This window comes from Medicago sativa, chromosome 7 (assembly GCF_051527215.1).
Source record: "Medicago sativa cultivar Bolivia chromosome 7, Bolivia_mono, whole genome shotgun sequence".
NCBI classification, from domain to species: Eukaryota; Viridiplantae; Streptophyta; class Magnoliopsida; order Fabales; family Fabaceae; genus Medicago; species Medicago sativa.
Window position 1 is genome coordinate 29,099,284 of NC_140755.1, and position 12,330 is coordinate 29,111,613.

At 38.0% G+C, this 12,330-nt stretch overlaps 1 protein-coding gene across 1 annotated transcript; it reads left to right on the top strand.

Moving 5' to 3' along the window:
- The first annotated feature begins 4,079 nt into the window (after positions 1-4,079).
- LOC146905420 (uncharacterized) lies at positions 4,080-12,108 on the top strand. Its single transcript, XM_085728537.1, has 8 exons — positions 4,080-5,030; positions 5,085-5,426; positions 5,478-5,679; positions 5,779-5,860; positions 6,890-7,112; positions 7,530-7,940; positions 8,223-8,448; positions 11,993-12,108. The coding sequence occupies exons 1-8, from the start codon at positions 4,080-4,082 to the stop codon at positions 12,106-12,108; spliced, it is 2,553 nt and encodes an 850-aa protein (XP_085584663.1).
- The last annotated feature ends 222 nt before the right edge of the window (positions 12,109-12,330 follow it).

The window sequence follows — 12,330 nt, forward strand, 5'->3', positions numbered from 1 at the left end:
TCACTTTTATTTTAATCCGTAACAAATGGACCCTAAATAATCAAGGCTTCTTTTTTTTTTACGCAAGAACGCAAGACTTTAGGAGCAAGTAACATGACCTCTCCTATATAAAAAGATCTCTAGCAAACCCAACATACATTAATTTCTCACCCCAAAAATATCTATCGACAACGCACTAACCCTTAACCACTCACTCACTCACAGAAAAGAAAAGAAAAGAAAAGAAAAGAACACCTCGCCCCCATAACAGAATGTCTTCGCCGGAAACTTCAACGGCGGTGGCCGTAGATAGGATAAGCAATTTACCAGAAGATATCCTGATTCACAATCTCTCTTCTCTTCCCATCAAACAAGCATTTCTCACTTCAATTCTTTCAAAGAGATGGAAGAATCTATGGTGTTACGTTCCAGATGTCGAATTCATGGAAGCCAAAGACTCTGGCTCCAAAGACAGCTTCGACGAATTTGTTTACTACGTATTGCGGTCGCGACAAACTGCAGGTAATCATTTCATTATGGACGTTGAACATGATTCATCTCGACTTTATGATATCGTTGTTGGTGATCCCCCTGAATTGCCTTATTCTATCCTTTGTTGTACAACACTAGTTGTTCTTAAGCTCAATTTTATTGATATGGGTGACAACTTTTCTCCTTTTCACGTAAGATTACCCTCACTCAAAACCCTACGTTTGACAAACATTACGTTTGGACAAGAGAATGATCTCATGATACTTTTAAAACAATGTCCAATTCTTGAAGATCTTCACCTATTTGAAGTATTCGATTGCACTTATTCAGGCTGGAAAAGGATAACCTTAAAAATGTTGAACAGAGCAGATGTTACCGAATGTTATATTCCAATGGAAGCAATTTCAAATGTCGAGTTTCTACGCATAAGACTATCCAGGGTATGTATATCATTGATGCATGCATGCGATTTAAAATGAATAATTTCATTCTTCATTTCTATTTTTTTTTTGTTTTTAATGCTCTGTTTTTAAATAATGTAGGCTATTCGAGGTTTTCCCTTTCATACGTTCCATAATTTGACTCATTTGGTGCTGAACTATGATTGGGATACAGTTCCAAAAATGCTTCTCTATTGTCCTAAGCTTCAAAATCTTGACCTTTATCAGGTTTGTTTCTTAAATTTAACAATTATATTTGATTTTTCTTTTTTTATCATACATGTTTTTTATTTCTTCTCTGCTATTAACAGATAATACCAGACAAGATTCTTGGGCATGACTACTTTGGACGATATGAGTTTGAAACCTGGGCCCATCCAAAATTTGTTTCGGGCTGCCTTTCATCAAACCTTAGAACTTGTACTATGCGTGACTTTGCATTTGGAGGCATACAAAGCTATCACATTATGTTGGCAAAATTTATTCTGAAGAATTCACCGGTTTTAGATACTATGAGAATCTGGTGCTCCAAGAAATGGTTTAAAATAGAAATACAATTAATCTCATGTTCGAGGGCTTCTACAACATGTCAACTTTCAATTTATTTTAAAAGGGTAGTACTGTAGCAGGCATAGGTAGATAAGCTTTTGGTTTCTTGGTCACTTTTGCAATGTCAGTGAAGGACCCTTAAATTATTATTATTAATTAAGAGATAAATAGAAAACATGTTGAAGAAGGTAGACACTAAGTGCATGTTTAGATCAGCGGTGATTTCGGTAGAATTTCTGTGTTACTGGTGTTGCCGTCTAACTTTATCTCTTATATGAGAGCGCCGAAGAAGACCAAGAAGGGAGCAGCATACCCAGAAATACAAAGGAAGGTGAATCTTATTAATTTAGAGAGTTATTAATTTATCGATAAGTTAATAATTATTAATTTAAAGAGTTTTTAAGTAATTATACTGTACATACCAAACAAAAAGGAAAATTAGTCCATGCCTCTTGTAACGCCCACTTTTTCATAATTAATATTTAAGTGATTTATGGCTTTTTATTAGAATATTATGTGAATTATTATATAAGTATTTTCTTAAGTGGGAGAGAAATATTATATTTAGTTGAAATAATTAATTATTAGGGGAAAGAGTAAGTTGTGGTGAGAAGAGCAATTAGGGAAAGAATAAAAGTCTGTAATTGGGAGAGAAAATGAGAACGCGTACAACAGAGAAAAGAAGAGAGAAAGAAGAGAAGTCAGAGAGAACCCTAAAGAACGAAGAACGCGGCTGTTGGATTTCAGAATCATAATCTAAGGTAAGGGTGAGACTAACTCTCATTATTAACAAGTTTTGATTCATGGAAGTGATCAATTGTTGTAGGTTTAAGGGATTGGGATTAGGTCAAAAATCATTAAAATGGAAGAATTAAGTGAATTTTGATGTAGTTGATGTAGTTTGATGTAGACAGATGTTAATTAGTCTTAGAAAAACGTTTAGATGTTGATTGGTGATGAATTTAGAGGGCTGGGAAGTGAAATTCGTGTGCTGAGATGAGAGATGAGAGCTGCGACAGAACCCTGTTCTGTCATCGCTCGCAGCTGCGAGCGATCCTACTCGCAACTACGAGTAACCCCTTAGCTCGCAACTGCGAGCAATGTTGTGCGCAACTGCGAGCTTCCCCGTTGAGATCGCCACTGCGAGTTGTTTAACTCGCCACTGCGAGTTAGTGCAGTACAGACCTGATGTTGTGCGAAATTGTGTCTTTCGCCCGTTCCTTTGATGAGTTAGTTTCTGATGTTTATATTATTGATGATGCTGCTAATTACGATGTTCCAGTGATGCTATTTTGATGTAATGAATTGATGTGGATTATTTGTTAATTAATTTAACATTAAAAATGAAGATTGTTGCATTTAGAGTCGAGTTGTTGCATAGTCGGCGATGGGGGCTTAATGCCTCACAGGTTTTTATGACCTTAGCGATGGGGGCTTAATGCCCGACGGTCCAAATATGACCTTAGCGATGGGGGCTTAATGCCCTGGTGATACCACATGCATGTTGTTGCTGTCTAAGTTGTTGTTGATGTTGTTGTTGCATTGTAGAGTCATCATAACTAAAAATAAATGATGAATGTTGTGATGATGTTGCTGTTTGTTGTTGTTGTTGTTGCTGTCCCATTAAATTATAATGATGTAAATGAAGTAAATTAAGATGAATATGCTACCTTTGAATAACTATGAAGTTGTTGGTTACTTAACCTTGTTAATTGATGATTAAATGATGATATTAAGTTAGATATATGTTGTTGGTTATCTTTTATGAATTATTATTTGTTCTTAATGACTGTGAAATCTCACCCCTTCTGCGTATATGTTGCCTCGACCGTGGGTAATGTGCAGGTAATAAAGACTAGCTGTGTTCGTGAGTAGACTCCTCACACCGTGCCGTCTAGGATGCTCTGATACGTAACGGGATGGGGATTGTCTGATGTTTGTTTTCCTTGTTACGTATTTTATTTAATAATTGTTGAACATTTTATGAAGACTATTTGAGATGTTAAGTTGTGGCCTTTTATGCCAATATTTTATGTGACGTTGCGAACTAAATTTCCGCTGCATTTGATTATTGAATTTTATAAAGACAGGTTGCTTAAATAAATAAGTATTACTATATTTGCTGAAAGTGACGTATTGATGTATGTGATGCTCCGTTATGTTGATGAACTCTGATAATTCTAATGAAATTTTTAAGTTGGGAAAACGGGGTGTTACACCTCTTAGAATTATGTTGCAGCGAACCTTGGGAATCAACAAATTAGTAACTACTGTCTTCATATGCATTGAAAATCAATAATGACTTTTGAAGTACAGTAAATGTAAACAAGATGAACAAATGTGTTCAATGTATTCTTAAAATATTTTTTTTCAGTTTCTATGACTTATTAATTTATGATTTTCTTGGGACCGAAAATTATAAAGGGATCTCCCGAAAAATTATTATCTTATTATTTTATCGAGTTTTTCAATTTTTTACATTGGCCCAAGTCGGGACCGGACAAATTTATTATTTTAGAGAGTTTATTAATTTACCGAGTATTAATTTAAAGAGTTTCTACTGTATGCTACTTTTAATTTACCGAGTATTAATTTATTATCTGTTATAAGAGAACTAGAATGGCTGGAAGAAATGATGCTGCGGCGGCTGCTGCCTTGGAAGCGGTGGCCCAAGCTATAGGACAACAACCAAATGCTGGTGATGGTGTTAATGCTGATGTAAGGATGTTGGAGGCCTTTCTGAGAAATCACCCTCCCAATTTCAAAGGAAGGTACGACCCTGATGGAGCACAGGCATGGCTCAAGGAGATTGAGAGGGTGTTCAGGGTTATGCAATGTACTGATGATCAGAAGGTGCGTTTTGGTACGCACATGCTATCTGAGGAAGCTGATGACTGGTGGGTGGGTCTTTCACCTGAATTAGAGCAAGGTGGTGCGGCTATTACTTGGGCTGTGTTTAGGGGAGAGTTCCTAAACAGATATTTTCCTGAAGATGTTCGTGGAAGGAAGGAGGCCGAGTTCCTTGAGCTGAAGCAAGGAAACATGTCAGTGACAGAGTATGCGGCAAAGTTTGTAGAGCTGGCTCAGTTCTATCCACACTATACTGGAGACGATGTTGAGTTTTCTAAGTGTATCAAATTTGAGGGTGGTCTGCGTGCGGATATCAAGCGAGCCATTGGTTACCAACAAATCCGTAACTTTTCTGCTTTGGTGAGTAGGTGTAGAATCTACGAAGATGATTCAAAGGCTCATTATAAGATTATGACTGAGAGGAGGGGTAAGCAGCAACAGAATCGTAGGAAGCCTTATAGTACTCCAGCTGATAAGGGCAAGCAAAGAGTGAATGATGAGAAGAAGCCTAAGAAGAATGAGACTCCTGCTGGGATTGTTTGTTACAAGTGTGGAGAAAAAGGTCACAAGAGTAATGCTTGTGGTGCTACTGAGACGAGAGGGTGCTACCGTTGTGGTGTCAAGGGGCATACCGTTGTAGAATGCAAGCACGATGACACTATTTGTTTCAATTGCGGTGGGAAAGGGCATATTTCTGCTCAGTGTACTGAACCAAAGAAGGCCCCGGCCAGGGGTAAGGTTTTTGCTTTGACTGGTACTCAGACTGAGAATGAGGATCGTTTGATCAGAGGTACTTGCTACATTAATGATACTCCTTTAGTTGCTATTATTGATACTGGTGCTACACCTTGTTTTGTTGCTTTTGATTGTGTTTCTAAGTTGGGCCTTGCTATGTCTGATATGAATGGAGAAATGGTTGTCGAAACTCCATCTAAGGGTTCGGTGACCACTTCTCTCGTTTGTTTACGTTGTCCTCTGTCTATGTTTGATCGTGATTTTGAGATTGATTTAGTATGTTTACCGTTGAGTGGAATGGATGTGATTCTTGGTATGAACTGGTTAGAGTACAACCATGTTCTCATCAATTGTTTTAGTAAGTCGGTGTGTTTCTCTTCTGCCGAAGAGGAAAGTGGAGCGGAGTTTTTGTCTACTAAGCAGCTGAAGCAGCTAGAACGCGATGGAATCCTAATGTTTTCTTTGATGGCATCCTTAACTTTGGAGAATCAAGTAGTGATCGATAAGCTACAAGTAGTGTGCGATTTCCCTGAAGTTTTTCCTGACGAAATTCATGATGTACCACCGGAAAGAGAAGTTGAATTTTCTATTGATCTTGTTCCGGGAACGAAGCCTGTGTCTATGACACCTTATCGTATGCCAGCTTCTGAGTTGGCTGAGTTGAAGAAACAGTTGGAAGATCTACTTGACAAGAAGTTTATTAGACCAAGTGTTTCACCATGGGGAGCTCCAGTGTTACTGGTAAAGATGAAGGATGGCAGTATGAGGTTGTGTATTGACTATCGTCAGTTGAATAAGGTAACTATAAAGAACAGGTATCCACTTCCAAGAATTGATGACTTGATGGATCAGTTAGTGGGTGCACGCGTGTTCAGCAAGATTGACTTGAGGTCGGGTTATCACCAGATTAAAGTAAGAGATGAAGATATGCAGAAGACGGCTTTTAGGACGCGGTATGGACATTATGAATATAAGGTGATGCCTTTTGGTGTTAGTAATGCGCCTGGTGTATTTATGGAATATATGAATCGCATTTTTCATGCATTTTTGGATCGCTTTGTGGTTGTGTTCATTGATGATATTCTGATTTATTCTAAGACGGAGGAAGAACATGCTGAGCATTTGAAGATTGTCTTGCAAGTGCTGAGAGAAAAGAAGTTGTATGCTAAATTGTCTAAGTGCGAGTTCTGGTTGAAGGAAGTAAGTTTTCTTGGCCATGTTGTTTCAGGTAATGGTATTGCAGTTGATCCATCTAAAGTTGAAGCAGTGTTGCAATGGGAGACTCCGAAGTCAGTTACAGAGATTAGAAGCTTTTTGGGTTTAGCGGGTTACTACCGAAGATTTATTGAAGGATTTTCTAAGTTAGCACTTCCGTTAACGCAGTTGACGTGTAAGGGTAAAACCTTTGTGTGGGATATTCATTGCGAGAACAGTTTTAATGAGTCGAAGAAGCGTTTGACGACGACTCCGATTTTGATCTTGCCGAAACCTGATGAACCTTTTGTAGTGTATTGTGATGCGTCCAAGTCGGGCTTACGAGGTGTACTTATGCAAGATGGTAAGGTGGTTGCGTATGCATTAAGACAGTTGAGAACTCATGAACGAAACTATCCTACTCATGATCTTGAATTAGCTGCAGTCGTATTTGCACTTAAGATTTGGAGACATTACTTGTATGGTTCGAGATTTGAAGTGTTTAGTGATCACAAGAGCTTAAAGTATTTGTTTGATCAGAAGGAGTTGAATATGAGACAGTGAAGGTGGCTCGAATTGTTGAAAGATTATGACTTTAGTTTTAATTATCATCCGGGTAAAGCTAATGTTGTTGCAGATGCCTTAAGTAGGAAGACTTTACACTTCTCGGCAATGATGGTTAAGGAGATGGAGTTGCTTGAACAGTTCAAAGACTTGAGTTTGGTTTGCGAAATGTCGCCGAGGAGTGTGAAATTGGGAATGTTGAAGATCAACAATGAATTTCTGGATAGTATCAGAGAGGCGCAGAAAGTAGATGTGAAGTTGGTAGATTTAATGGTTGCAAGCAATCCTGCTGTAGAGAGTGACTTTAAGGTTGATGACCAAGGAGTGTTGAGGTTTCGAGGAAGAATTTGTATTCCTGACAACGATGAGATGAAGAAGATGATCCTTGAAGAAGGCCATAGAAGCAGTTTGAGTATTCATCCAGGAGCTGCTAAAATGTATCAAGATTTGAAGAAAATGTTTTGGTGGTCAAGTTTGAAGCGCGACGTGGCACAGTTTGTGTATGCATGTTTGACTTGTCAGAAGTCGAAAGTTGAGCATCAGAAACCTGCTGGGTTATTGACACTGCTAGAGATTCCAGAATGGAAATGGGATATTATATCCATGGATTTTGTGACGAGTTTGTCGAATACCAACAAAGGGAATGATGCAATTTGGGTGATCGTAGACAGATTGACGAAGTCGGCTCATTTCATTCCGATTAATATTACTTTTCCAGTGTCCCAGTTAGTAGAGATTTATGTTAGAAATGTGGTGAAGTTACACGGTGTCCCATCAAGTATTGTGTCGGATAGGGATCTGAGGTTTACATCGAGGTTCTGGAAGAGTTTGCATGAGGCCTTGGGCACTAATTTGAAGTTAAGTTCGGCGTACCACCCGCAGACGGATGGACAATCGGAAAGGACAATTCAGTCGCTGGAGGATTTATTGAGAGTTTGTGTTCTTGAGCAAGGTGGAACTTGGGATAGTTATCTACCTCTGATAGAGTTCACGTATAACAACAGTTACCATGCTTGTATTGGAATGGCACCCTTCGAAGCATTGTATGGTCGGAGATGCAGAACTCCGTTGTGTTGGTTTGAATCCGGTGAGAGTGTGGTGTTGGGACCAGAAATTGTCCAACAGACTACCGAGAAGGTGAAGTTAATTAGAGAGAAGATGAAAGAGTCGCAGGATAGACAGAAAAGCTATCATGATAAGCGCAGGAAAGACCTTGAGTTTCAAGAAGGAGACCATGTGTTTTTGAGAGTCACTCCGGTGACGGGTGTTGGACGTGCATTGAAGTCAAGGAAGTTGACTCTGAGGTTTATTGGTCCGTATCAGATTTCAGAAAGGGTCGGAACGGTTGCTTATAGGGTGGGTTTACCACCACATCTTTCGAACTTGCATGATGTGTTTCATGTATCGCAACTTCGGAAGTATGTGCCGGATCCATCCCATGTGATTCCAAGAGATGCTGTGCAGGTAAGGGATAACCTTACAATCGAGACCCTACCGGTGAGAATAGAGGATCGAGAAGTGAAGAGGCTTAGAGGCAAGGAGATACCTCTTGTGAAGGTCGTTTGGGAAGGAGCAGCTGGTGAAAGTTTGACATGGGAATTGGAGAGTAAGATGCGGGAATCTTACCCAGAGTTGTTTGAGCAAGGTACGTTTACGAGGACGTAAATATTCTAAGTGGAGGAGAGTTGTAACGCCCACTTTTTCATAATTAATATTTAAGTGATTTATGGCTTTTTATTAGAATATTATGTGAATTATTATATAAGTATTTTCTTAAGTGGGAGAGAAATATTATATTTTGTTGAAATAATTAATTATTAGGGGAAGGAGTAAGTTGTGGTGAGAAGAGCAATTAGGGAAAGAATAAAAGTCTGTAATTGGGAGAGAAAATGAGAACGCGTACAACAGAGAAAAGAAGAGAGAAAGAAGAGAAGTCAGAGAGAACCCTAAAGAACGAAGAACGCGGCTGTTGGATTTCAGAATCATAATCTAAGGTAAGGGTGAGACTAACTCTCATTATTAACAAGTTTTGATTCATAGAAGTGATCAATTGTTGTAGGTTTAAGGGATTGGGATTAGGTCAAAAATCATTAAAATGGAAGAATTAAGTGAATTTTGATGTAGTTTGATGTAGACAGATGTTAATTAGTCTTAGAAAAACGTTTAGATGTTGATTGGTGATGAATTTAGAGGACTGGGAAGTGAAATTCGTGTGCTGAGATGAGAGATGAGAGCTGCGACAAAACCCTGTTCTGTCATCACTCGCAGCTGCGAGCGATCCTACTCGCAACTGCGAGTAACCCCTTAGCTCGCAACTGCGAGCAATGTTGTGCGCAACTGCGAGCTTCCCCGTTGAGCTCGCCACTGCGAGTTGTTTAACTCGCCACTGCGAGTTAGTGCAGTACAGACCTGATGTTGTGCGAAATTGTGTCTTTCGCCCGTTGTTTTATCTTGGTTTTCGGGTGTCAAACATTGATTACGTTTGAACCTTTTAAACCGTTGATATCTCATTTTTTCTTGGGAAGGGAAAAAATAAGCAAAACCCTTGAGAATCGAGGTCCGGGAGTTGTTTTCGCTACGGGAAGGTGTTAGGCACCCATAACGACTATAGTATCCTATAGGAACCGTCTTTACTTTCTACGCGCGCGCTTTATTTTTAAATGCTATTTGAAAAGTGTTATTTATACCTAAAATTTACTAAGTGAAGAATTGGAGGGAGAAGAATAATGTTTGATTTTTTTGTTTTATTTGAATTGAAGGAATTTTGATTCCTTGCCTACGTACCCTTTTAAGGGATCAAATCCACCGTAGTTCTCTTCCAAAAAATGTTTTTGTTTTTGTTGGTTGATTTTAAGTTTGAAAATTGGAATTTGAAGAATAGAGATTGAGAGGCCTTAATGGCATGAGATTGTGAAATTGTGAGATTTGATTAGTGATTTTGGAAAAGAAGTCAAGTATGATTAATTTTCATTGAAATTTGATTAAGAAAATAAAGATAAAAAATCACTTGGAATGTGTTCCAAGAGTTTATTTGAAAAAAGAATTTGAGTGAGATGGTTCAAGTTTTTTTGGAAAATTGATTTTTCTAAGTGTAAATCCTAAGCATTCATCTAAACATTCAATCCTAAACATACATCTAAACATGCATATCCTAATCATACATCTAAAGTATCTAGGTGATGTGTGTGCATGTGTCGGTGCTTGTGTCGGTGTACATTATTAGAGTTCATTGTCCTTTACATCATGACCTAATTACATGTTATGGTCTTGCAAGAATTTAAGTTGCATGAAAGTAAAATACAAGAATCCCTAGGTTATTACATTCTAAGCCTTTGTGTAAAAATTAAAGTATATGATAATAAGGACTAAGAATATAAGATGGAGGATGAAATGCTTATGGAATGTGTGAAACATGAAATGAAATGGTTAGTAATATAAGGCATAAAAGAATAGAAATATAAGCAAGAAAAGCTATCACAACAAAAGGGAAGAAAATGGATATAAAGAAAGCAAGAACACTATGTAATAGACCTAAAATTCATCACCAAGACAAGGCTTAACTATGGCTTATAGTTCTCATGGTTCAACATATTTTCAAGACATGAAATCTAGGGTTTAGAATGAGAATCTAAAAGTCATTGTAAGCCTTGCATTTTAATGTGAATTTAGACCTATTTGCTCTATTTATTCACAAACATAGCTTGCAAGGCAAGCAACTAACCAACACATGTGTATATCCAATACAAACACACATTCAAATAGTAACAAAATTCCCACAAAATCATATACCATGAATCATGAACATCCATCAAAAAAGAGGATCAAATCATACCATTTTCATAGGTTTTTTAATAAGAAATTCAAGTAATAAAGCAAGAACATGTCACAATATTTTTCATTCAATTTCTAGTAAACAAGCAGCACAAACACATCACAAAATCATCAAGAAAATATCTATACATCTCATGAAATTTTCTAAAACAAATTAATCATGACAGGGGTGCAATTATCAAAAAAACAATGTGGAAATAGCAACAAAAACAAGTAAAAACGAAAATCTGCAACTGAACAAGTCCAGGCCCAAAAGAAAGTGGATCCTGGATCATCCAAACGCATCAGGGTCGTTGGATTGATCCAGGTCAATCTAACCCTAAATCAGACGGTGGAGACACAGGTTCAGGGGTGAACCAGACTGGTTCAGGCGAACCGGTCTGGTTCAAGCCCCTTTAAAAACACAACAGGCCGGTCCAGGTCATTTTACACTTCGCTCTCTCTCTCTCTTCTCTCAAACCTAGTGAGAGAAGCTCTCACTTCTCTCTAAGATTCCGTCGTCTTCTCCGACGAGCACAACGGTGCAGGTACAGTGGCCCGCCGGTGGCGCCGCCATACCTGAAGCTTTTTTCTAAAAATTTTAACACCGTTACGTTCGTCTTTGCCTCCTCTTTAAGATTCTGGAACTAGTTTTTCAAAACGAGGCTTTGATAAGAGCAGATCTGAACTTGAATCTTACGTTTTTTAGGTTTTCAAAACTTTTCGTAATTTCTTGAAATGAAACCCTAATCTACACTATTTTCTTCACTGATGATGATTATGAGCCTGGATTTACGAAATAAACGGTGAATCTTTGAAGATTTACATTTTTAGGGTTTTGTTTCGAAGTTTTTCGAATCTTTTCAAAGTTTATGCTTCGATTCACCGTTTATTTGTGTTTGTGGATCTTCATTGAGCTTTTGCGATGAAAACAAAGAAGTTTTTGAGGATTACCTGGTTTTATTTGGAGATTCGAACGAAAAGATCCTTGCTAAAGCTTCTGGTAAGTTCTGGAACCGAAAATAAATCGGTTATCCTCTTCTTCTTCTTCACTGGTTCAAAATTGCTTCGATCTCTTTTCTTCTCACCTCAAAACCTCTCTGTGATCGTCCAGTTCATCGCATTTGTGATGAATTTGGGCTCGAATTGCAGAGGAAGTGATTCGATGATGATGATTCAAGCTTGAGTCTCTGAGAATCGCAATGAATTCATCAAATTGATGATGAATTTGATTTCTGGAATTCTAGGGTTTGAGAATTGTTCTGTGTTCTTGGAATTTTTGTGCTTTTGATCGTAACTGAATGGAGAGAGAATGTGAAATTTGTTTGTGTGATGTGGCTCGTAGTTAATGGCTCTTGACACTGTGCACTTATTTATAGCTGACATGTGTATCTTCTGGACCAATGTGTTGTTGACACCTGTACTTGGACTTGTAACTAACTCGGCCTTGCTGGGTTTGGGATTTAAGGACCCTTTTGCAATTTTGGGAACTTGAAGGACTATTCTGCAAATTCAAAATTTAAAGGGACAAAACTGAAAAATAATAAAAAAAAGGACTGAACTGCAGAATTTTAAGACTAAAGGACTTAACTTGTAAAAAAAACTTAAAGGACTAAAAGCATAAAATTGAAAAGAGACTTAGAGGACCGAAATGAAATAGGGAAAGGGCTAAAGTGCAAATAATAGGACTTTAGGGACTAAAATGCAATTAAGAGTA

Excerpts from the sequence above, each read along its gene's own strand:
- LOC146905420 (XM_085728537.1), top strand. The coding sequence starts at position 4,080 with ATGGCTGGAAGAAATGATGCTGCGGCGGCTGCTGCCTTGGAAGCGGTG. Across the intron at positions 5,427-5,477 it reads AGTCGGTGTGTTTCTCTTCT|CTAGAACGCGATGGAATCCT; the intron begins GCCGAAGAGGAA and ends CAGCTGAAGCAG. Across the intron at positions 5,861-6,889 it reads AAGGTAACTATAAAGAACAG|GAAGACTTTACACTTCTCGG; the intron begins GTATCCACTTCC and ends TGCCTTAAGTAG.